The sequence below is a fragment of the Oenanthe melanoleuca genome, chromosome 7 (genome assembly GCF_029582105.1).
Source record: "Oenanthe melanoleuca isolate GR-GAL-2019-014 chromosome 7, OMel1.0, whole genome shotgun sequence".
Lineage (NCBI taxonomy): Eukaryota > Metazoa > Chordata > Aves > Passeriformes > Muscicapidae > Oenanthe > Oenanthe melanoleuca.
Genome location: NC_079341.1, coordinates 25,199,741 through 25,224,570, shown reverse-complemented (window position 1 = coordinate 25,224,570; position 24,830 = coordinate 25,199,741). Strand labels below are relative to the sequence as shown.

General features: G+C 39.1%; 2 protein-coding genes across 10 annotated transcripts in view; both read right to left on the bottom strand.

The window, feature by feature from the left end:
• EPB41L5 (erythrocyte membrane protein band 4.1 like 5) overlaps positions 1–11,660 on the bottom strand; it is a 50,806-nt gene extending 39,146 nt beyond the window's left edge. For 2 of the 8 annotated variants that reach the window (XM_056496255.1, XM_056496256.1), the window contains exons 1-3: positions 11,299–11,403; positions 10,371–10,555; positions 166–270 (exon numbers count right to left, since the gene is read on the bottom strand). In XM_056496255.1, coding sequence (XP_056352230.1) covers positions 166–270; positions 10,371–10,555; positions 11,299–11,398 — 390 coding nt within the window. In that variant the 5' untranslated portion in view covers positions 11,399–11,403. The other 6 variants (XM_056496258.1, XM_056496257.1, XM_056496262.1 and 3 more) reach the window with 6 other exon arrangements.
• Positions 11,661–17,191: 5,531 nt separating this feature from the next.
• PTPN4 (protein tyrosine phosphatase non-receptor type 4) overlaps positions 17,192–24,830 on the bottom strand; it is a 103,965-nt gene continuing 96,326 nt past the window's right edge. For both annotated transcript variants that reach the window (XM_056496289.1, XM_056496288.1), the window contains exons 26-27: positions 22,973–23,108; positions 17,192–20,610 (exon numbers count right to left, since the gene is read on the bottom strand). In XM_056496289.1, the coding sequence (XP_056352264.1) occupies positions 20,524–20,610; positions 22,973–23,108 (223 nt within the window). In that variant the 3' untranslated portion in view covers positions 17,192–20,523. The remainder of the gene's footprint in view (positions 20,611–22,972; positions 23,109–24,830) is intronic.

Here is a 24,830-nt window from a genome sequence, read left to right as displayed (position 1 = left end):
ATACAGAGTGCTAGAGTTGGAACTAAACTTGGGGACACAGAAAATCACAGAAAACAGAGCTTCTGCAAAAAACTTAATTCACAAAAAGCAGCTTTCTTATAGCATTTTTGCCAATATTAGGATTTAACTTTTAGATTGTTGCTTTAAAAGAACACAACTACTCACTGCCACTTGTGCTGAATCCATGAACCTTAATCCAAAGTAGTCGCTTTCTATAAGGTCCAGATGATACATGATCTGTTCAAACAGGAGCTGGCCTTTGGCTTTTTTCTGAAAAGATAACAGGATTTAGTACACAGCAGGTAGATTTATTGTAGCATTTACTTTTTTCTCTGCACACGTTATATTCTAATTCCCAAAATATAGTTTCTGAAAATACAGTGTGGACACCTTCTTTTCCCCCTCTTATATTTTTGATGGCTGTTTTTCTCAAAGGCAAATGTACACCCCACAAGAAACACACAGAATATCCATTAAGGACTCACATAATCTCTTTCTTTGGAAAATGTCAACACTGACTTGCCCAATAGTGTTAAAACATCATTTTACCTTTTATCCTTTTAGCCTTTCCTTACTCACTGACGTCCAATAGAACTGGAAACACAGCCAGTACAATTGCAATAACTAAGGTACTGGAAAACTTTAGGAGCCAAGCACAGCAAATTGCTTATGAATTTATTACTGCTTGGTATTTAGGTGTTTCACCAGAAGCAGTAGCAAAGCCCATTGAATTAGGAGATAGCATTCTTTTAGCAAATGCTTTTAACAACTACTAGGAAACAGTCTGGGACAAGCAACTTGAATAAACAGCATTTAGATATCACATTTACAAAACTAAGTTCATAAAACTAACTTCTAGGTGCAAAAAGCCAGCTCATATGCTCATACATAATTTATGAAAAAAACAGCTCTGGCCCCAAGGAAACATTTCTTTTACAGTGATGATCTAAAAAATTAAACAGTTGTTTTTAAAGAGAAGGCACATAAATAGCACTGAGCAGTTTCTACATAACGTAGATTTTTCATACTATGAGCTCCTTTTTAACAATAAATGGAAATAATAGCCTAAGAGTTATTAAACCTAAGATATAGCTTATACATAATAATATGCATTAATAAATTATTAGATCAGAGTAAAGATCAGAGTTAAAAAAATTAAATGCGAAGAAATGCAGACATTATTTATGCTTACTCTGCCAGCAGCTTAAGGGTTTCTCTATTTCTATAAAACCACCATCTTGCAATCTTTTACCTCAATATTTATACATTTACAACATGAGAAATGGGATAACTTTCTAAGCATATATTTAGTAAGCTAGTAATTAGCAGATTTAGTACACCACTCAGAATTCTGGGCCAGCCAAATTTTTGCTCTCAGAGTAAGTAAAGTTGCATGCCATAATTCTTGCCACCTTCCTCCACTCTGATCTTCAAATATTTTACATTCAACTTTGCAATCACCATCACTGGTTTACTCGATGTATTAGTTAAATCCAATGCAACACATCACAGCCCAAAGCAAAATCTCAGTTTATAAACAAAACCTGCCTAAGCAAATTCTCACACAGTTATTTCTTTCCAGGTACCAGGGAGAATAGCAGGAATGGAAGGCATTTGGGCCAGCAGGCGACTTCACAAACACACAGCATCTACAAAACGTTGTATAATGCAAATACTAAATGTCAACCTCATTAAATTCATTCAGACAAAGGGTTTTCTCTTTTCTCAGGAAGAAATTACTTCTCAGGCAGTAACAGATTTACTAAACACCAGCTCAAACAGAAACCTTAAGGCAATCCACCTATACATACAAATCCTCACTTTTCTTTCATTATTAGGGTCTGTAGCCTCAGTCTTGGAAGACCCAGGCAGTGAACTGATCAAATTTTTTCTCAACACAGAATTTCTTCTACTTAAGCATTAATATAATAATACAAGTGGAATCAATTCAGGACCTGCAAAACTAGAAAAATACACTCTATATTGCATGAAGTTTTCTGTAGCTTGACTAAAAGTAGTGGAAAATCTCCCCTTATTGAGCAGAACATTTGAGATCCTTCTCAATTCCTCTGCAGGTCATCTCTAAAACGTGCAATTGACCATTTATCTCAGCCAAATTCCCTGAGAGTGACAGAAGCACTTTGACTCCAGCCTGGAATACTGCACATACTACCTCAGACTACCCACAGCAAAACTTCAATTTCTGCAGTGTCAAATTAGTTTCACAGTGTGTTCACCATTTCAGAAATCTCAGCAGAGGACTCAAAGATTAACTGGACCCAGAATTACTAATGTGGGATAAAGTCCCTGAAGAAGCAGTGAAGCAGCTGTGGAAAGATCTGCAGGACTTCTGGTTGTTTTCTGGTGTTTAAATCACCAGGGCTGTCAACATGGAATTAATTATGTACTACTTTGCATATGACTTAGATCATCAGCAGCTGTATTTGGTGCAAGTCAGCAGAAGTGTCACCACACATGCTTTACTTACTAAAGTCCTTCCTCCTTAAACAGCAACCAAAAGTGTTAATGCTTTGTAACCAGTCAACTTTTATGAATCAAAATTAATTTCTTTGCATTCAATAAAACTGAGATCTCAAGAATTTTCAAAGAGCAAAGATACACTTTTACTACATTTCCTTGTGAAAAATTGCCCTAATTTTCTAAAAGCAACATTGGTGCTAGTAACATCAAGGTTGTGGGTTCAATCCCTATATGGGCCATTGAGAGTTAGACTCCATGATCCTTGTGGGTTCCTTCCAACTCAGAATATTCTGTGATAATGACATTTTTATCCTGCTGTTGTCACACACTTTTTTCTCCCCTTCCTTCTTTCTTTCCCTTACAGCAGAGCCCAGGTTACACTCAAAGGACAAATATTTTTAAACTGTTTAATGGTTACTGATGAACTATTAACAACTCCACTCACAAGCAGCCCAGTCAGTGGCTGGTCCTCCCTTCAGGGCACAAATTAAACTTCTCAGGGGTTTACAGTTCAGTGAAACCTGACTACTTGATTTACAGTGTTTGCTATTCTCTCTAGGAAGCAACAGCAAACATCTCACAGCAGGAGAATCAACAAATAAATAAATAAAATATATTGTACAGGGCCTCTCCTGGTTTTGCCACACTGGATAAAAGCATCTTCTGATCACTTCGGCCTGAATCACATGGCCCCCCGCCCCCCTCCCCCAAAGAAAGGGATGCTCCCAACTAATGACATCTCCTGCTGCTCTTAATAACTGCAATTGCTGGCTGAGTGGGTGTTAGAAAGGCTGGGCTTAGCCCCGGTAGCTCAGCAACAAGGCTGGGTGTTCACCTCGGCCTGCTGCCTTGTCCCTTCACTGCCGGGGTAAGGCGATCCCAAGACATTCTCCTCGGCTCAGGCACCTCAGTCACTGCCTAACACCTGAAAGGCAGCGTTTATACCTCTTCTCATGGTCTCGGAGCATCAGCTATTTCATGGACTCACATCCACGAGGATAAGCCAGCCAGGTGCTCCCACCTTCAGTCCTGGAGCAGCCAGTCCAGACCAGCACTGGAGAAGCAACACAAGCTCACAGTAACTGGAGAAGAGCTTGTGCTGGATGAGCACCAGCTGAATGGCTCACTTAAAGTTTTTAATTGCAGCAAAGTAGGTTTTTTTCCCCCTAAAACTTGGGAAAAAAACACCCCAAGACCAAAATACCCACCTAATAAATTTACTAATTAAAATGCTTATCAGAAAATAGCCTCTCCTGTTTATTTCTTTCTTTGTGAAGAAATGGAGAGGCCTACACAAGATGAACTTTGAAAAAAATAGATGAGTAAGTATTGCCTTCACGGGACTTACTATCCCTTGCATCTTAGCAGCTGTACTTTTTGTTCAGATTTCTTTAAATTATCATGTCAATATTTTTATTAACAGGAACTAACAGTAGCTATTGTGCTCAATAGCTACCAAGGGGCAAAAACTTCCCTTCCTGGTTTTTGTCAACTGATCAGAAGAGTTACCATTCACATGCATATGGGCTTCCTTAGAAATGTACCATTTACACTTAGGCACACAAGGTATGGATCCTTATTCAGGATTTACAGCTACCAGTTGCTAGGATGTTACCTATGCATGTTTGCAGACCACAGCAGCAGATAAGCCTGCCCATTTTTTTAATGAAGTAAATCCTCTTCTCCAAAACGACAGGTTTCAAATAACTAAGCCATGAGAAAGCTCCAACAGTGAGCTTTAAAGGAAGATTTCATCTCAATATCATGCAATATCATCAATATCATGCCTATACTTAACACCATTAAGGTTTGCTGGAGAATTGGAGGGTTAAAACCCCTTATCTTTACAAAAGCACTGTTAGAAGTACACATTATTTGTATCATCCTGATCTTCTTATGGTTTTAAGTACTGACCTACAAATGGAGCTGCTCCTCTCCTCAAACTCCAAGCATCACTCCTACAAATAATCTTCCAAACTCTCCAGTCAATTTTCTCATTCATCTAAAGATGCCACTGGCAGCAAAACACTTCTGCTTCTCTCTCTGGTTTACCCTGTTTTTGACAACACTGCTATACACACTTGTGAATTTAAAACCCTGCAGGCTGGAAGGCAGGGGAGAATTTCGACCTCCACAGACACAGCTTATCAATTCTTCTATTTACACAGTGTCTCATAAATATAGGAAGGTAAGCATTTGGGATTCAATACATTTTTTCTCTGGAGAAAGAAGGCATTTCCCAAAAAATCTTCATAAGAAATTATTTCAATACCCATTCCTACTGTACATTCATTAGAGTGCTATGTAGAAGGATTTTAATGTACTGTGCTTAGACATATTTACCCTATTACGTAAGAAGACAAAGATTCAAAACATTCATACCTGTCAGTTTGTTTTGTGGAAGTTTCTGTTTCAACTTCCAGAAAGTTTTTATCTTCTAACTACCAATTTGATTTAACCATTTTTTCAATTATTTCTGATACAGAATATATCCAGATGGCTTGTTCAGCATTAAGGTTTACAGATTAAATGCCTGTCCCCATTATACTGTCAAACATCACAATTTTATTTGGTGTTCCACCTGCAGGTTTCTCACGAGCACTCTGATAAAGAGCACCAGAGTCCCAAGCCTTTGCGCTCTTTGCAGAGTCAGTTCAGCAGGAATGCAATGTGAAACTTTCAGGCAACTAAACCAGCCTGCAGCACCAGCCCAGAAACACTGTGGCAGTACAGATTGCTGCCAGCTGCTCCCTCCCTCCCTCCTTTCCAACCGTGCCAGGGCATGGAGCATGGCACCAAGACTGAAAGCTCGGCTGCCATGGCCCCGAAGCGGCTGGGCTGCGAGCAGGACTCGGTGCAGGCAGCCTGTGCCGCTCACACGGGCAGAGCGACTCGGCATCCCCTGCTGACATTGCATCTCACCAGGAATTTCAGCCTGGCACCCCAGAAAGCACTGGCTCACCCTGCACTGCAGCCAGGCCTTTCACACCACGCAGACAGCTCCTCTGCTTTGGAACACACAGCTCACCACTGATTCCGCCCAGTTTCAGCCCCCTAAAAGTCTTTCAGAAGTTTAAGCAAACACTCAAAAGCATGTCAATACTTTCAGTCAGAAGATCACTTGGGAAATAAAGTTTTAATCCAAAAATTTATAGCCTTAACACACACAAAAAGGGACACGTTCCAATGTTCATATTTACTACTTTGGTCAGCTGAGCCTTATTTTGAAACTTTAGAGGTCAGCCTTGAACACCGAGAGTAGTCATTTTATTTGATGACTGATTTTCCAACATTTTTAGCAGTATTAGATTTTCTTGTTCATCAGTATCCACACCAGGAACAGCATTGTGTATTTCATATTTACATCCACAAATAATCAGTAAGTGGCCATAAATATTCTACAAGCTTTTAATAAACCAGAGTGGATTACTGAGTAAAATCAACTATCACAATGCATCTCTGATCTTGTAGTCGGATCAACACAAATCATCTCTCTCCAAAAAAAAGTCATTGGCACTCCTTAACGATTTTCACATTACAGATAGATTTCTTAAATTTATTTAAAATAATCACTACAGCCATTTTTATCTTATTTTATACTCCAAAAGTCTAACCAGCATAGTTCAATCTCATTATTGCACACAGCCCTTGAACTGGTTTATACAAGACCCTTTTAAATGATACTTCATTATAATAAGGACAAAACCATCTCATTCTGTAATCTCCATATCAAATTTTATGCATGTGTAAATAAGGAATATTCCAAGATAAAAAACTACTCAGAGAGCATCCATTCTCATTATTTCTGTCTTTCTTCTTATACCACCAGGAAGCTTTTACCTAAAACTTTGCACGTTCAGAAACTGGAATACAATTAACACTCCATTATCCATGAGAAGATTATGTAAATTGTGGGTTAGGCAGGGTCAGGTTTTTTACTGAAACACTGCTGGCTTCCACAAAGTACAGTTCTGCTTCCATAAGACCCTATACTTACTATCTGTCTCTCTTGTAAGGCTGACCTTGTTACCCCATAAAAAGCAACCCAAAAATTTAAAAAAAGGTGCATATTCCAAGTGCATGTATTTACATGATTTATGTCATTTCTCCCCCATCTACGTTATCTTTTCCCTCTCCCAATTAGTACTATGGATAGCACAGAATTGGCTAAACAAATACTCAATTTTAAAATATTTTTATTTTAAAATCCTCTGGAGCTCTCTCTGACTTAAAATAGCACTTTATTTCAAATTCTTGAAAAGCTTTTGTTCCTAATTATTTCATAAGTTGTTGGTGACCCCAGACAAAACCTTTTTCCACTTTTAAGTTTCCCCTCACCAACTTGTCTTTCCTCACAAACCACGAGCATCAGGAGAGCCAATATTCCAGCTGCTGAGAGGTTCCCTTGACAGACCAGACTGGTATGACTGAGCTGATGGAATCTTCAGGTAATAAACCAGGGCTGTTCATGGCTTTTGAGCTTTGGGAATTCCAGAGGTGCAGCGGGGGAAGATGTAGTTTAGTTTTGCATGGGAACAGGATGAAAAGTAAGATAAGGGATGTTAGCAAAACAGAGTCCTTGTCCTCTCACCATGCATACTACTCAGCAAACATTCCACCCACGGATCTTAAACAACTGGAAGAAAAAACATAACCTGCCTTTTGTCCAAGTTGAATGCAAGTTAACAGAAAAACAGAATGTATAATGAACAGTATCTGTTCTATAAAAACTTTTTAAAGATAAACAAAGTAACAAGCTTCTTGGTGTTTCACTAAGCACCTACGTCTGTAAAAATGGCTGAATGCATTTGGAGAAACACAAAGCTTCAAAAGAGCGATAAGAGATCTACTACCTAAAACTAGCAGGTCAAAACACAACTTTAAATCTGAGATGAAGCTGTGGGGAAAAACCTGACACCTTTCAATCTGCCCCAAAGCCCAAAAGAACACTGATAACTCACATTAAGTTCATGCCTCCCATTTTGAACATACCAAGGTGTCAGTAAATAGTATACATGACACTGACATTCTTCAGTCATTAACATAGCTACACAAGCAATAGATTCTTGAAAAGAATCCACTCTATGCACTGTATATGACTGCAGCTTTGATGAAAAGTTCAAGTCAGGCATTTTTCTAATTAAAAACAACAGAAGACATGGAAAAGCAGAAAGATTAATTGGCTTGACAGACACCAAAGATAAGATCAGTGGACAAAAAGAAGAGTTACTGCTCAAATCCTGGCTCTGAGTCTAATAAGTTAAATTTCAAATGCATCACTTACAACTTATCCCTTCTGTCTCATTGTCAATATTCGTAAAAAACCAGTCTTTGCTACTTAATGACTCTAAAATGTGTTTGGCTTACATGGCAATGTTCCTTGTGGCTGCTTCTTGTTGCTGTTTTTGCCTTTCATTTTCTTTTTTAATTAAGGAAAAATTCATCAATCTCATGTTCAATTATATCAACGATTGTAAATCCAGAATACTTTTCTCAGTTAAAAATCCACTGTAAGGCTACAGCTCAACAGCATTTTGAGCAAACTTAAGCTTGGTATCACCTCTAAATGCTTCTTCACCACATTTGGGGAGGCACATGGGGAACCAGATTGGAGAACTGCTCCAGCTGGAAACTACATAACGAAATTATACTGATTATTTTCAGCCACAGCATTTTCTTGACTTAGCTTACTGCCTGGCTGCTAAAAAACTGTTTCTTCTGCCAAGGGGTATGAGAAAACAAGGACAAACGCAATAACGAAAGCAACATCTTTTCTTCCTGTGGCAGCAACAACTTATGCCACAGTGAAGTATTTGTGTAGCCATGGATTAAAAAAGGTATGGCATTCATTCCTGCCAAGACAACCCTTTCTCTGGCTGGGAACTAACCTGTTTGCTAAATGATTCATTCTTAAGAGAAGTTTCGTTTTTATTTTTTTAATAAAACTATTTCACAGTGCTTAGGCAGACAATGTGATTGTGAACAAATGAACTGGCAGACCAGGGAGCACCTCTTTGAGAGAAAAAGTTCATTTTAAAGCAAATTTACTGTCAACAAAGTAACAGTACCAGTCTTGGAAAAGATCTTAGCTCAAAGAGCACAAAGACTCTCAAAGAAAGGTTTTGTAAGAGGAAAAAAAAAATACTCATGTGTTTCTAATTTAAGTTTTAAATTTTAGAAAGTGATGTGGTTTTCCCAGGATTTTATACCCTCCTACTTCATCCCCTGTCTCCTCTACCCTTTTTTCTTTCCTTTTTAAGAGTCAACCCCAAAATATGAATGATGCAAGTGGAGAAACAAGAATAAACACTCTAGGAAGTCTGAAATCAAAATATTTAATTTATTTTTAATTTATTATATTTTATTTACTGAAGAAACTGGTTCATGTCAGTCACTGATGATGCACTGTAATTACCACATCTGGCTATGTCGATTTAACATATTTTGTTACTGTTACTCATAACTTAGATGTCCACAGTCAAGAATATATAGTGGCTTTTAAAGAAAAAAATCTGGAGTGAAAAGAGTTTCTTGGGGAAATAAACAGTTACTACTGCACCCTGGTCTGAGATTTATAGGCCAGGTGGCAGGTTGTGACACCTCTTCAGGTTCAATTTATGCTCCTCAAAGCCTTAGAAATGTTGTTAGAGCCACCAGGAATTTGCCTACAGAGCAGACTCCAGCTCCAAAGATTACTGCTCTGCTTATGCAGAGACACCAATTTAAACTTGAGTACTTTTTAAGTGTTAACTCTTGCTATAAAGTGTTTGCGGGCATTCCTGGCATCAAATCAAACATCCTAGGCACTAAGCAGCACTAGATATATTAACTGCATTACTTCAGAGATTTACAAATTAATTTTACCACCCTCTATAAATGCCTATCTATACAGTCATTTAGCAATTAAAGATGACAAAGGGTTTCTCTAACTAGATTATTTGGGGTTTGGGACGTTACAAGAGTTATTTCTGCTCACTACATCAACAATACTGCTCAGCCAACTGACTTCCTTGCACTCCAAGATTAAAAAAGAAAGGCAAAAGACAGCCGTGTGGAGCAGCTAGTCTTGAAATGACTTTTCTTTCTTGTTAGCAGTTCCAACACCAGCACAACTGTGACTGCCGCCAAAATCCTCTGGAACTAGTCACGTCTCATAGACCCACACCTTCCTCACTTCCTAATGCTCAGCTCTGTGAGCTTAAATCAAGTCACTAACAACTATAACACATGGTAATGGAAAAACAGAGCACATCACTTCTGGTGCTACTGCTCATCCTGTTGGCCAAAACCAGGTATATAATTAGGCAAGCAGAATAGGCACGTGCATATTAAGGAAGCTTTAGAAATGTAAAACAGTGGCTAACACCTCACTCTGAATAAAGCACCACTCTATGAGACAATCCCTACTACATGATCTGCCCTGAGGAGGGGAAGGAAGTAGATTTTTCCTCTTCCCCTTCCCTCTTAAGTTAGCCTTAAAAACTGCATCCATCTCTGCACAAAACCAGACCAATCCCATACAGAAATTCCTGCTAGCACTTCTGCTCATCCCTCCTCTTCAACAAGTTACACCAAGAGATTCACTTTGTCGGGATAGATAGCTCACCCAAACAAAAACCCAATCCACCCAACAGGTTACCCTCTCTAAATTAAGCCTCGACACAACAATTACATTAAAACATTAGAAAGTGTTCAGTGTGTAAGGCATGATGACATCCAGCAAAACACTCTCGACTTTCAGTGAATGCCAAAGTTAACTATTCTTTCAGAATCTTTTTATGAGCAGTAATTCAGTGGACGTCAAGTCAGAGCATCGATTGCCAACAGCAATCCACATCAGAATAGCGCAAGCCAAGTGTATTTCAGAAACACACTAGGATCACTCATACCGGTAAGTCCACGCTGACATCTGTCCCGTCCAGCAGCGCCACTCGGCAGGTAATGATGGATTTGGCGTCCCCAGCTGCAGGGATGTGGGTTGCAGCCCTTTGGGCCTCTCTCAGCCTCTCCTTCTCTGCATGCTTACGCATGGACCGGCGTCCCAGCGTGCGGCGGAAAAAGCTCAGCATCTTGGCTACAAAATCCAAGAGAGAAAATGAACAGGGTTATTTTTTTACAGAAAAAAAAACCCCAAAAACAAAACAAGCAAACAAATCCTCAAACCCAACCAGAGAAAAAAGAAAAAAAAAATGCCTGCAATAAAGTTCTTAGAAAACCCCAGACTTTGATAAAGAAATGTCAGAGTAAAACAAATTTTGACTCTAAACACCTACAGTCCTCGGCTGTTATCGTCTTTGGAAAAAAAAAACCCAGCTCAGAACTTTGACGACGGCTGGGTAACTTTTTGGGACTACACGAAAGTACGCTTAAGGAAAACAAACAGCGACCGTGCAGATCACCTGCTGCTCCCTGCAGTCTTTCATTAATACAAACGCCACCGCGCGCTTCTCCGAGACGCTGATCTTCCACCGCTGGGAAGCAGCTAACGCTGCATACCACCGGCTCCTTTCCTGGCTCACACGCTCCACCTCTCCCATCGAAAACAAGCGATAAGCGACCCTTCCCGCCCCGGAGCCGCGCTCACAGCTTTCCGCGCAGGAATGGCTCCGGCAGGACCAGCCATTCGAGCGCCCCTCGGGCTCGGCGCTTCCCGGCACACACCCGGCGCTGCGCGGGGAGCCGGCCCCGAGCCCGGGAGCCGACCCCAGACCAGCCCCGGCCCCGCCCGCCGTGCCCCTGCCCTTACATAACGCTCCGGGCCCGCGGCCGCGCTCCGGCCCCGCCCGGGGCTCGGGTGGCCTCACCTGCCGGGCTCACCTGCGCGGCGCCGGGAGCGTCCCCGCGGCGGCTCCTCCAGGCCCCGGGGGCGGGCGGGGGGCGGTGAGGGAGCCCCGCGGAGGGCCGGGCCGCCGGACATGGCGGAGCGACGTGGGAGGCCCTTAAACGGGCAGCGACGCGCCGGCCGGTTCCTCCCCCCGCGCTCACTCACCTGGCGGCTCCTCCGGTCGCGTTCTCCTGCTCGGTGGCGGCGCGGAGATGGAGGCGGGGGGCGGCGGGAAGCGAGGGCGGCGGCCGGACGGGAGAAGGATCGCTCTGCTTCCCGCCGCGCCGGGAGCCCATCGCCCCTTTAACGGGGCGGGGCCCGGTGGAGAAGGGGCGCCCCCCTCCCGTGCCAGGTGGTTTCGCCCGGCGGAGGGGCCGCCGCGGGGGGTGGGGGGGCGCGGCGCGGACCACGTGCTGCCGGTGGGGGGGGCGGCAGAGCCGGCCCGAGGGGCCGCGGCAGGGTGCGGGGGCGATGCAGCGCTCCCGGGAATGTGGGGCCCCTGGGGCTTGACCCTTCGGGACGCGTTTCAGGTTATTTCCCAAAAGTTCTGGAGTTTCTGCTAATGCTGCGTGGAGGTTTCCCCTCAGTGGTTTGCCCTCGGCTGCCCGGCGGTAACTGGAACCTTTGGGAAAACGCGCGCTTAAACCGTAAAATTTGCAAGGAAATGGTATTTTAAACAGCGCCTGCAAGGGCAGCGGTAGCAGTGTATGAAAGCAGAGCCGTCTACAAACGAACACGGTCAGTATTTATACGCTGAAATAAGGCTGCGACTACAAACTGCAGTTTGTATTTTAAAGTTCTTCAAACCCAGACACAGAGCTTGTGCCGGTGCTCTGCGCTTCCAAACTTTCCTTACGGGTTACACTCCAGCCCCGGGGGACAAGCCCCGCTCCTCGGCGGCACTTACAGAGGGCTGCACTTTACTGTGTGTTTTTTATTACATAAATATTTGTGTCCAGGTCAGTATTTGAGGAAAACCTCAGGAAAGGCAATATAAACTCTCCGTGCATAGTGTCAGCTAAGAATGACAAAGCTCGGAATAAAGGATCTCCAGACAGCCTCAAAATCCCAGGATAACTGGGAATCCAGTCTAGATAATAGTCTGGGAAAAGAGATACTTAGGCTAAAGATAAGACAGCATCTTTTATACTCAGCTCTGAATCGCGGGCTGAGACACCCGGTCAGTCCCAGCCTGGCATAATAAAACCCACGTTAATAACTCAGTTCCAGTGCCTGAATATATATTGAGTTCCCTTGATGGCATTTACTGAAATGGGGGGAAAATTAAAAAAGCTACCAGGTAATTTGCTGTCGAAGCAACAGGCTTTTACCTAAATGTCTGTTGACAACAGATCATTCTCCTGCCGCTGGGAGGAGCAAGGCGAGCTTCGAGGAAAGGTGAGATTCACGTTCATGTGTCTGTTTATTTATTCAGAAAGGTGAATCACAGAAAGGGGGGGATTTAGATATCTTCTTTTTATTGGAGGAGCAGGGACTATGCTTGCTTTCAGTAGGCTGTCATGAAATACCTGTGGGAGCTTGCAGTAAAGTTCCCAAAGAAACTGTACAAAATCTTACTCTATTTAATGTGGAAAAATAATCTTGAGGGGTTGCAAATATCTGATGAATTCTCAGCGCCGATCAACTAACCAATGGTTTGCATATCAAAGATGCTGAGTTTGTAGTGGAGATCTGTCAGGTAAATGGGAGTCTCCTGGTTATTAAGTCTACACCAACTCACATTCTTCTACACAACAAAGAATTATGGGGAATTCCATGATTCCTGGACCGTGTCCTTACATTTTCTAACCACCTTCAACTATTCCTTAAATTGAGCTTCTTTTCAGTCATTCACAAGCTCCCATGTTTCTGGGAGATTATTTCCCTCCTTCAGTGTAGCTTCAGCGACACAAAAACTTAGTTGCTCATTTTTTGCAATTGCTGCTTCACACCACCCTCTTGCTACTCTTCCTGTAATTACAGTCTACTCCTTCCTCGCTATTTGCTCCTCAGATACAGACCAAGTATGTACAGTACACATTCAACTGTGTTATCTGTCACTTGACTTATATCCAGTCTTCCTATGCCAGTTTAAACAAATCTCCTATTGGAATGACAATTACATCTGTTTTTCTCCTTAAAGTGCTTTCCCCACTAGTTTATATTTTTGTACTTCAAATCCAAACACTCTGTCCTCACTTTAAAGTCCTGTATTTATCAGTGGAATTAAGGACATACAGGGGTCTCAGACACTCATCCCTCCTGAGATTTTTGTCTTGCCTCCTAAGTCCTTTCATTATCTTTACCTGCTTTTGTTTTGAACATCCTTTCCCTTTTTGGCAGCAAATATTGGCAGCATCATAAGCTTTCATCTGCAATTTTGTTCTTCACATCAGTATTCATTCATACCCTCAGCTTTTTGATCAGATTGTCATCTCTACTGAACACCATCTCCACTCACTGTATAAAAGGTAATTTAACAGTTATTATTCCAATAAAGCAAACCCTGCAGTATGTGTATATTTTCAGGCAAAAACTTGGGCTGATGCTTTAACCAAGCAACTTAATTCCTGATAATTTGCATCCTCTTCTAATGCACATCCTCTTCTATTACACATAGAGGTGTATTTATGTCATACAAGGAAAATACAAGGTGAACATTATCTGGCATGAGACACATAAATGTGGCACAGCAAAACAGTGTGTACAGTAGCAAGAAAATCGCAAAAAAATTTAAAACTTTAAATTACTAAAGCACATCTTTATTTTGCAATTAAACAATTAAGATCCACAAGTAAACTATATATATATTTTCAAGTCTGTACCTAGACAACTATTTGTCAACTGAAATTAAATATATCCACAAAATATGCATAACAGCATTTTTTCACATAATAGAATGAAATTTTACTTAAGACTAAAACAAGACTTGTTAAATGTTAATTAGCATATTTATCCTGGGAACTGCTGGTTTTCGGTAGAAGTTAGTGTATAATTTTAATGGCAAGAAATTTAATTTTATCAAAATGAGGACAAATACATAAGGCCCTTTAAAGCATACAGTAGCTGCAGTGACAAAAGCTGAATTTATTTTCCCTTGTCCAGTGTTGACCAATTTCAAGTTTCCATCATTTTCCATCAACCACCCTGGCTGCTTAGCCAAGATGGAGCATTTATGTTCTTGGTTTGTTTTTTCCCTCCCCCTCATGTGCTTTTAAAGAAATTTATAGGCAGAAGTCTACTTATGGGAAGAGCCTTTGCATCTCCCCAATATTAATAAAAGATACACAAGAGTTAATCTAAACAACAAAAGAGCTGTTCAACTCTGAGATGATTTACTCCACACTTGCAGTCCATCATTCAGCAGTATGAAACTGAGATGAAATTTGAGAACTGAAAGCCACAGCTGGAAATGCAAATTAATAACCAGAAGTAACTGGCAAAAATATTGCCACCATCTGATTGTTAATAATGATCTAAATAATACTCTTCCCTTTGTATTTACACATAGTATAGCACCTGTTACAGAAAAAAAACCCAAACCTTATACAAACAGCCCTGCCAAATTGACTGGTTAAAATGGGATCACTGGTAAATGAAGCAAACCAAATGGAAAACAAATCTGGATACACTGGATAAGATAAAACCTTCACTCTCTTACCTTAATTTTCCTTTAAATTATTATGGGTTATTACTGTGGTGCCCCAATGTACTGAGATAATTGCACTGGATCATTTATAGTCTAGTCCTTGTGGATATATTCTAGTTAAAGAAAAAACAGCTTAACATAAACTGCTTAACCCTTTCACCTATATCTCAGGCCCCTGGCCTAGGTGCAAAAGGGAGACTTCTTTAAACTTTGTTGTGCATTATCTTTAGTTATCAAAATTCAAATAAGTTAAGTAAAAAAAAAAAAAAAAAAAAAAGAGAAGAATACTGATTTCCAGGTAATTGATCTAATGTTAAAAATAATGCTTAGCAGAAACATTTACAGTAAACATAGCTAATTTGGAGCTAGCTGAGAGAGATCACAGAGATGTAAATTTACAAGTACCCTGTAAGTTTCTATTTGCACCTTTTTTTGTTTTTTTTGTTTTTTTCTCAAATGCAGGCTTCATATTCATATTAAGACAGGAAAACTGAGATGATAGCATTATGTTATCAATATCTATTTTCTGAAAATCCCTCAGAAACACATGAACAATCAACAAGAAATGGTTGGAACAACAGAAAGTGTTTGTACCAGGGTGTAATCCAAATAATCTCTGTACAGAAACCCATTAAGCATCTCTCTCCAAACCCAATTTATTTTGTCCAATAGTTCAGTCAGTAGTAAGCATGAGATAAAGTGCTACTATTTAAATATCAAAACACTTTGAAAAAAATTATCCTTTAAAATGCGTAAGCTTGCTAAATATGAAATACCACAACCAACAAGCTGCCAGCCAGTCCATCAACCACCATTCTTGCTACAGCAGACTAGAATCAGATATTTTGCTGGCTTTTAAAATGAGGCTACTAATCAAAATGTCTGAATTTTAAAAATTGAATATTTCAGCATTTTTTTAAAAGCGAGTAGTTTCTCTCTCCTTTTTATGACTGAGATCTCAATGAGCAAAACATACCAAAGCCAATAGCCAGAACTTATAGCTTATGCACCAGATCAAAACTTGTAGTGGGAGAAGCCTTATGAAAAGACAGACAGGGAGTAACAAGCACAGACATAAAATCCAATGAAAAGGAACTGGCCTTCTCTGCAGACTTCTAAACAAACAAGTGACTAAGTGCAGTGGGATAACAGAGGCTGGACAGAACAGTTAAACTGAAACAAACCAATCACTTCCTCCTCCTAACAGCTTCCCAATCACCACTAATTATAAATTCCATATTCATACAAGATCCACAGTTAATGAATGTTTTCACCAGACCTTAATACTAGATCCTAGCACTGGAAGTAGCAATGGGAAAGAACTTTTTCAGTCTCAAAATAAAAGATGGGTACTAGAATTGGCAAATACACCCAAGTCAGCCAATTGGGGACCAGAGATGTGAACTTCAAAAAGACTGCAACTGATATTAGATAGACACTGTTCCTCTACTTGGTGGAAGTCCAAATATGTAAAATTTTCATGTGGACCATGACCAAATCACCCCTTTTATCATCAGGCTTGCTGACTGCCTACAATAGTGGCTCTACAGTCAAAACTACAGCATATGTACTGGACAACCTTCTTTTGCTTGGAATCTGGTGGATCTGTAGAGCTTTTCATGCTCATGCTAATTCCCTGAGCCATCCAACATCGCCCACACACCTGCACACACACTGCATAAGCATAAAAATATCACATAATTCAGCTCCACAGCATACCTGGAGCTCCAACATCTCTATGCCAGACCTTCCTTCTTCCTGTTTCCCTGGGCAGCATAGCTGCAACACATCTGCTGCACTTTGGCCCTTCCACAGGTACCATGAAGCTTTTTGGAAGGTCTCCATGGAAAGTTGCCAGCTACACAAGTTCCATAACAAACTCCTCATGTTCTTTAATGTCCCAACTGCTTTCTCACCTTTTCTTTACTAGATGGTGTGCCAGACCGTAATCAGATATTGTAGAAGAAGTGTTATTACTTTATCTATATGGCATTTAAGCTTTCAAGATTTAACACAGAAATGTGGAAGAAATGTCAGATAGCATTAAATCTTGTGAGGAAAAAACCCAGATGTTCTTTTTCATAACTAGGAGAGAATAGATTAAAATGAAACTAATAAATCAGTACTTTAATGCTTAAAACCTACAAGTGATTGAAAACACCAAATGCTTCCAAATTCGGGATGAATTAATTTTTCAGCTCTCAGTTATCTGGGATATCTAATGCAGTACTTCTCAAAGTGGACTGGCTGACAATCTGTGGGTGGTTTATTAAACAATACCTTATATCTTATTTCATATTTAGCAAAACTAAAAAATGCTCCCAAAAAACACTCAAAGTCCCCACTAGAGCCCCATGTCTGTCAAGTAAAAAAACCCTTCCAAATCCATTTTAAACAAGAGATGGTAGTGGTAGTTTTCAATCTGAACCTAAAAGTAAAAGAAAAATCTTAACATTTAACATTGGCACAAAATTGTCATAATATTGCTCTTATTTACAATGAAAACTACTTTTTTTTTTTTTTTTTTTTTTTTTTTCCCCCAAACTGGATTTGTATCATGGAAGTGTTAGAAACATACTCTTTCCCACACCCACCCAACATTTTTCCTAATCAAATGGTATGAAAATAATTATTCATAAAATCCAACAGTCATAACACCAATCACATACAGGTCTATAAGTCATTATGTCTGAAAGATACATTCATGTTTTGTACAGCATGAAACATACAAAAACTTCTTTAAAAAACTCTTAAGGATGATACAGATCTTCATAACCCAAAGTAAAATATTAAGCAGTTTTGCTTTTTTTGGCCATATAAAAATATTTTCAAGGCCATTTATACCACAACAGGTAGAAAAATTTAAATTACTGATTTATGGTGCAGAAAGGCTTCAGTGCTATTCTCTTTCCCAAGCAGTTTTTGGTTACCTTTATCCTGGCTTTGGAAAAGCCAAAAGCCACTGAGTTGCTGATGGCCTATTAATTAAGAATAGGTACTTTGTTCCAATTTTTTCTCCAGTGCAGCTAATTAATAAACTACAAGTCAGTGCAGAGGAAAATTTTGAAAAGACCTATTATTCTTGCCTGTGTTTGTAATCAAAACAGTAATGACAGATGACAAATACATATCCCACACTTAATTGTGGTATAAATGGGACTTTTGAACTCGAACTGCTATGGCAATTTTACATAAGAATACTTAAATATGTAACATACCAATGCTATATAATGCTTCCATAGCCTCCATTTCTGATTTCCTTCAGAATAACAGGGCAAATGCTATTTTTGTTTACAACTTAACTAAGAAGAAAATTTCTTTCAGTATAATGGATGAATTATTTTACTTTTTGGACATTAAGTGCTGAGTTCAATATAACCTTCTAACTAGCCAGCAACTCAGCTAATAACGTCATCATAAGGAAGTTAAAGAATTATAAAAAAGAATTTTTATTTGTTGCAAATGGCTTAAAATATAACTGAGATTAAAGCTACTATATTGCTATTTTTCAGTTCAGTTCAGATCCAGAGATTCTTGTAAAATTTATTTTTCACTGAGGGATAACATTGACTTAAGCATCAAATCTAGAAATATAAGTAACAGAGCCAGAGCTCTACTAATATTATTTTGTTTTCTAAAAATATTTAAAACTCTATCTTCCATTTGGCATTGTAGTTCTTGTTCATTACTAAGTCATAAGCCAGGATTTCACGTTGCCTGAATCCCTTTTCATTTAATAGTTCATAGCTGATCTGTTTCAAATGTCCACAGAACATAGTATATTATACAATATATTTCTTCAATAGTTAAAAATTATTTAGCGTAGAACTTTCCATTTTAATTCTATGCTATATATATAGCTTACAACAAAATTGAATGGATAAACATTTCCAGGAAACCAATACAATAAATTAAAACTTTTAAATAGAGGGCAAAAAGTTATGCTGTCACAGGGCAGTCAAATTTCTTACAGTATATTACACTGGGTACCTTGCTTCTGACTTGGTTTCTCCTGTACTAGAAAAGTATTAGAGAAGGGGGACACTTGTGCATCTTTAGAATGAGCTCAGATACTGTATCAGACAGACATTTCTTACATATCTTCTACCCACTTAAATAAGAACCAACCCATACCAATCGGAACAATTTTGCACAAGCATAACAGAAGGTGACTGGGGTAATTATGAAATTAAAATTAAGTTCTGGGATAACTTCATAGTGTTCTCCTCCCTTCTCCCCTCCAAACAAATAAAAGAAAAAAAAAAAAAAAGGCAGACCTGTACGAACATGGCTTGAAATCAACTATGAGGACTTAACAAGTTAGTTAGAAGGTAATGGAATTAAATCACATCTGATTGTAAGTTCAACTTAATTATCAGTGCTATTAAAGAGTTATGTCTAATTGAGTAAAACAGCTATTCTCAATAAAAGGATAAAACAAGGTATCAGCTTCTAATGACCTACCAGCATTTCATAGTAAGATGCTAGCAAGTTACTGGTTGGAAGGAATGAAGGAATGTGTCAGATTTGTCATATAATTACAACACAGCAGCATACAATGCTCATTAAGTTGGCAGAGGTGCTTTTGCTACAGACAGTAGCACACAAGTACTTGTATAAGGAAAGAGGGAATGGTATTTCCATGACCCCTTGTGGTAACACATTCCAAGCACCAAGGGCCATTTAAAAAATCTGAACCCATTAAGATAAATATGACAGGACAATACCACCCCCATGGAATCATGAGTGCCTTTCACTGGATGTACACTGTAAGTCTCAAGGCACTTAAGGGGTTAAGACATAATGCATGCACAAGTTCCCATCACATAATCTGAAGCCACATGAATCAGAATACACCAGTGTATGACACACAAGCTGTGCCAAAAAAATGCTGTTTATTTATATGTTGGTTTTTTAAAATTTTTATTGTTATTATTTTGTACAAGATGCTGGTAAGTGGGCATTATGCAGCTACTGCTGGGTTAACAGATGCCAGCTCTCCTCTAACAACCAGCTGGTCTCTAGTAAGGGTGTAGGACAAAGTGTGCTGCATCAGTAGGTAGTGTGTATCTATCTAGTATTGGCAATATTGCTAATGTTGTAAAAAACAAAACTGTGAGAGTCTGTACATGGTAAATAAACCTAGCACTGGAAAAAGACCATGGCTTAGTGTATTTTAAAATTTGTTTTTCATTTTAAGAGAAATGGGTGTAAAACAGAGTGAAATAATTCCAAGCCTTGTTTGTAGCAATTCAACCAGAAGCGCAGTATATGGCACTACAATGAAATATCGTAATTACCCTGAACACAATTAGTTCTTTCAGTTTATGGTTTGTTTGGAGCAAATCACGAAAATAAAGTCTTCAAACAGATGAAGGTTAGAAGAGTTTCAGAGACTGATTTTGTTTCAACGTAAAGTGCAACAGTGCTGAAGTTTTCAAAGTCCTTTGTCAATTCTTTGCTGTACTTCACTATCATTTCCTGCAAGCAGTATTATGGCACAAAGAATGTTGCCAGTTCATTATAGAGGACAGGATTCCTCAATTGATATAATAGGTTTTTTTGCTCTTTATTTATGCAGTGATGCTTGTAAAGGTTTAATAAATCCTTCTTCATACACCTTCAAAATAGCTTCACATACAAATCGGTACTGACTCTGAAAAGGAAAAGTGGATTCAGTAAATTGAAAAGAACTGTAATTGAAAAATGCCATTTGGAAACAGAAAAGGCCTCTAAGATTTCCCCACCCCATTCTTTTGATAGGCCAAGAACTGTGCTTCAAAGTTAGTTTAGGAAACACAATACAAAAGGAACTTTAGATGAGAGCATTTTGTTTCTCAATGGAAGAATAGGATGAATGGCACTTTGAAATATATACCAAAAGCCATACCCAAAACCCCAGTATTATTATTACATCATCACCTATTTAGTAATTTTCTGCTTTTTATTTTCTTGCTGAAATTTCACTCACCTGAGGTTTCCAGACCTCTGGATTTAGAAGTCAGAGCTTCAAACCACTTTTTCATATTTACATTAACTCAGGCATGTTACAGGCACTTCAGGCACTTGCCTGTTAGAATTTGATTTAAAAGAAAACTGTTTCATGTTTTAAAAACCCAGACCTCCTGTTTCTTAACATTATATAATATCTAACTCTTCAAATCATCCAATTCTACCATCTGCATACACAGAGGTGACTAACAGTTTATACAATAATAATTAAAAAACCCGACAGTAATCAAACTAGAATATAATGAAAACAAACCGAAATAAAGGCAAAACCAACTCAAGTTGCATCCTGCACAATGTGTCTGTGCTGGTTAGAACTCCAGCACACTGTCCAACGCTGTCAGTGCTGTGGAACAGCCCTCTCTGTGCAGCAGTTAGTGATGTCAGCTCCTAAAAGGGCACACTAACGCAGCAGCACTATCACACTGTTTGCTGTGCATACGGAACAGGTCATTTCTCTCCATTTGTGCCCAACCTGCGCTGGGTCCCAGCGCCCCGAGGGGCCGGAGCTGGCCGCGCACAGCGCCCCCTGCGGCAGCCAGCGAACCCAGCTCCGGGTGCCAAGGGAGGAACGGGAACGGCTCGTGTTCATGGAACCTTCAAACCCAACTCCTCTGTACACCTTCTCCCTCTGGGGCACTGAACACCTGCTTCTCACTGAGCCTCGACAGGTTTTGTGTTCTAACAAACACTGCAACTCCTATCTTTACTAATACCACTTTCTTCCCCTCTACATATGGTAGAGACAGCTATCCATCCTGGAGAACTGTCACAAACAGCAAGAGCCATTATCCTTTGCTATTTTTCATTTATCATTGCCTTTCTCATCCTTCCTATGTTACCTGAATACAACATTTTAGTGAAACAAGAGTACTGGAACATGAATTCAGCAGCACTGAATGACTGATGACCTAGAAATGGAGACACACACATACTTTTTGTCAGTCTTAAAACTTCCTGAAGAACAAAAAAGTTTTGCTCAAATTTTATTAGAGGAACAGCAGCAGGGACATGAAAATTACTACAGTGAGCAACTACCTTCAAGTAATTGTGATTTGATACTGGATGTAGTGCCTTTTCTCATTCAAGATGCTTTCTCTCTAAATGCTGAGTATTATGAGTAAAACTACATCAATTACTAATGGTTATTCTTTAAAAAAAAAAGAAAAAAACCTGGAGCTATCCAAAGTTTGGAACAACCAAAAATCCAAGTTGTTTTTTTTTCTCTTTCTGTAAGAAAACACAACTCAACCTTTTCAACCTTTTTAGGTAATTTCTGAAAACATAAGCACAAACAATAACGAGTTTCTAAATCTGTTCTAAAACTCTTACAAATCTGAAATATAATACATGATTATCTCACAAAATCCAAACATTAAAGGTGCATGAAAAATTCTGGTATCTTGAGGTATATCAAATGCCATGAAAGCCCCAGAAGTATCCTTTAGTAAGTTACTTTTCTTAGATTAAGTGTACTTAGGATTGTTTTGATGCATCTTGCAGATTTAATTACACTGATTTTTACAAATATTGTTTCTCTGATAATTTCTCTTTAAGTCATTACAGGGCATAGTTCAGGCTTGTTTCCATTACAGCTAAGGCAATATAAAATCACAGAATTTCATCACTGAAGTTTTTTCCTGCATATCTTGGTTCTTTCTGTGTTTATCTTTTATACTACTCCCATTCTTAACACCTGGAATTAGGTTCCTGCTTTCTTCTCTGAGTGATTTTTATACTCTGAAAATTGCCCTTTTTGTCATGATTTGCTAGGTGCCCTTGAAACAGCTGCTGCTTTTTTTCCAAGTTTGCTCTGTTGAAATTCAAAGAACTGCTCCTTTCCAATAGCCTTAGGAATTTATTTTTGCCTGGAGCCAAGGCTACAGCTACACTGGGTAAAGTGATTTCTGCAATATGATCAACAATAAGTACATTAAAAATCCACCCAATAAAACTGGATCATAAGAAGTTATTGTTCTGCAACACAGAACAGCATGGATGATACTCACAGGTGTTTGGATCATCATGGCTCTTTGATCTCTCATGGTTCTTACAATATCTAGAGGATAAACAGGCTGATTGCACTCAATGAGACACATTGCTGTCTCCATCGTGATCAGAACCCCTGTCCGTCCAATCCCAGCACTGCAACAGCAACAACAAAACAAAGTGGAAAATGGAATCAAGTGTCTGGATTACAGTTCATACTTGAAGACTTTCATTCTCCTGGATGCTCAGGGTTGATCATTATGATTCCTATACTGCTGGGACATGGATTGGACTGTGTCTGGAAGCAGCCTCTGTCCTGCTTGAACAGAGCAAAACCCATCACTGCAGAACGGTCACTCCTTGGAAGTGCCTCACCCAGCCATTCCCCTGAGTAGAACTTACTGAGATATTGAAAAGGACTACATAATAGCAATCCCCTTCAAGACAAGGAAGTACCATAACATACACATCTCAGAATGGAAAAATTATCAAGAGAGCTTATAGACAAATTTTTTTTCCCCCCTTAAAAATAAAAAAACATCTAAAGATACATCTACCTTGTTTTATATACACATATGCTTTTCCAGAGGTAGCAAGCCTCAAAGACTGAATATTTACCCTTGAATTCAATGAACAATTTCAATTTTTTCAATTAATGTTGCATTTTCAAAAAAGAAAACAAATGTTTCCCTATATTGGAATATAAGGCCAAATATGTATTTTGAAATGCCAGCATCATACCAACTCATACAATAAATCAAAGTATTTGGATCTAAAGTTATTAATATAAACATTTCAAACTTTGAAAGTTACTTGTTCTGATTTTAAAGAGTTACTTCAAATTAAGTCTGGATAAACTACTGTTTAAATCTTTGTCCAGGAGGTGGCATTAAAGCTACTCTATATTTCAGTGATGTCATAAGAATTTTAGGACAAGATGTAAATGTGATGGTTATGTAAAATGATTCAGTAGTATTTTGTATTTCTAGAATTTGCACACATAAAACTTAAATGCGAAAGAAATGCTTCATCAAATCCAACAGGAACAAACAGTAACTGTCAAAGAACCTAATGACTCATTTTACAATTTCAGAAGGTTCAGAGGACAACAATGATGGAAAACGTGATAATTTTCCTATAACAAACATAAGGTAGGATAGGACTCTTCAGCGTAGAAAAAAAACCCGCTGACTGATGGAGTAGAACACAGACAGGGAATGAAAATCATGAGGGGCATGGACAGGATGGGTGGATCCCCATCTCATCAAGAACAAGAATTAGAAACTGTTCAAAACTAGACCCTGTAAAGATAAAAATAACCACATGACACAACATCAGAAACGAGTGGTTTATGCAGCTCAATAGAACAAAAACCTTTCTAATCCCTTAAGGTCTTTGTTGCCTTAAAATCTCTGTGGGTTTGGACCAATTTGTTTTTAAATTACTATTATTGTACAAAATAAAATAATTTTCTATTAGCTACTTAGATTCCTCACACTAAAGCTGGTGGCTTAGTCCTGAAAACAAATTTTGTTGCACTAATGCCCTGTCCTATTATTCTGAAGAGATGTTAAAAATAGAGTGCAAGCACCATATGGAGGAACACCTGGGCTCCTTCTGCTTGGCTCCCTGCTGGATTTTAGTTATACTTCCCAACAACCACCAAGTTGGGCCAATTAAGTAAATTATGTTCAACTTGATCTGATGATGATAGAATATGATGGAATGATATTCCATCTCTTTTCTTCTGTGAAACATACATTTTTCATAAAGCTTCAATTACACATGGAAATTATCAGTTTGGAGCTGAACTGGTGCCCTCCTTGAGATTAATGAAACTGTCCCTACTCTCCAGTATTGTTGTTTCACTGTTTCTGC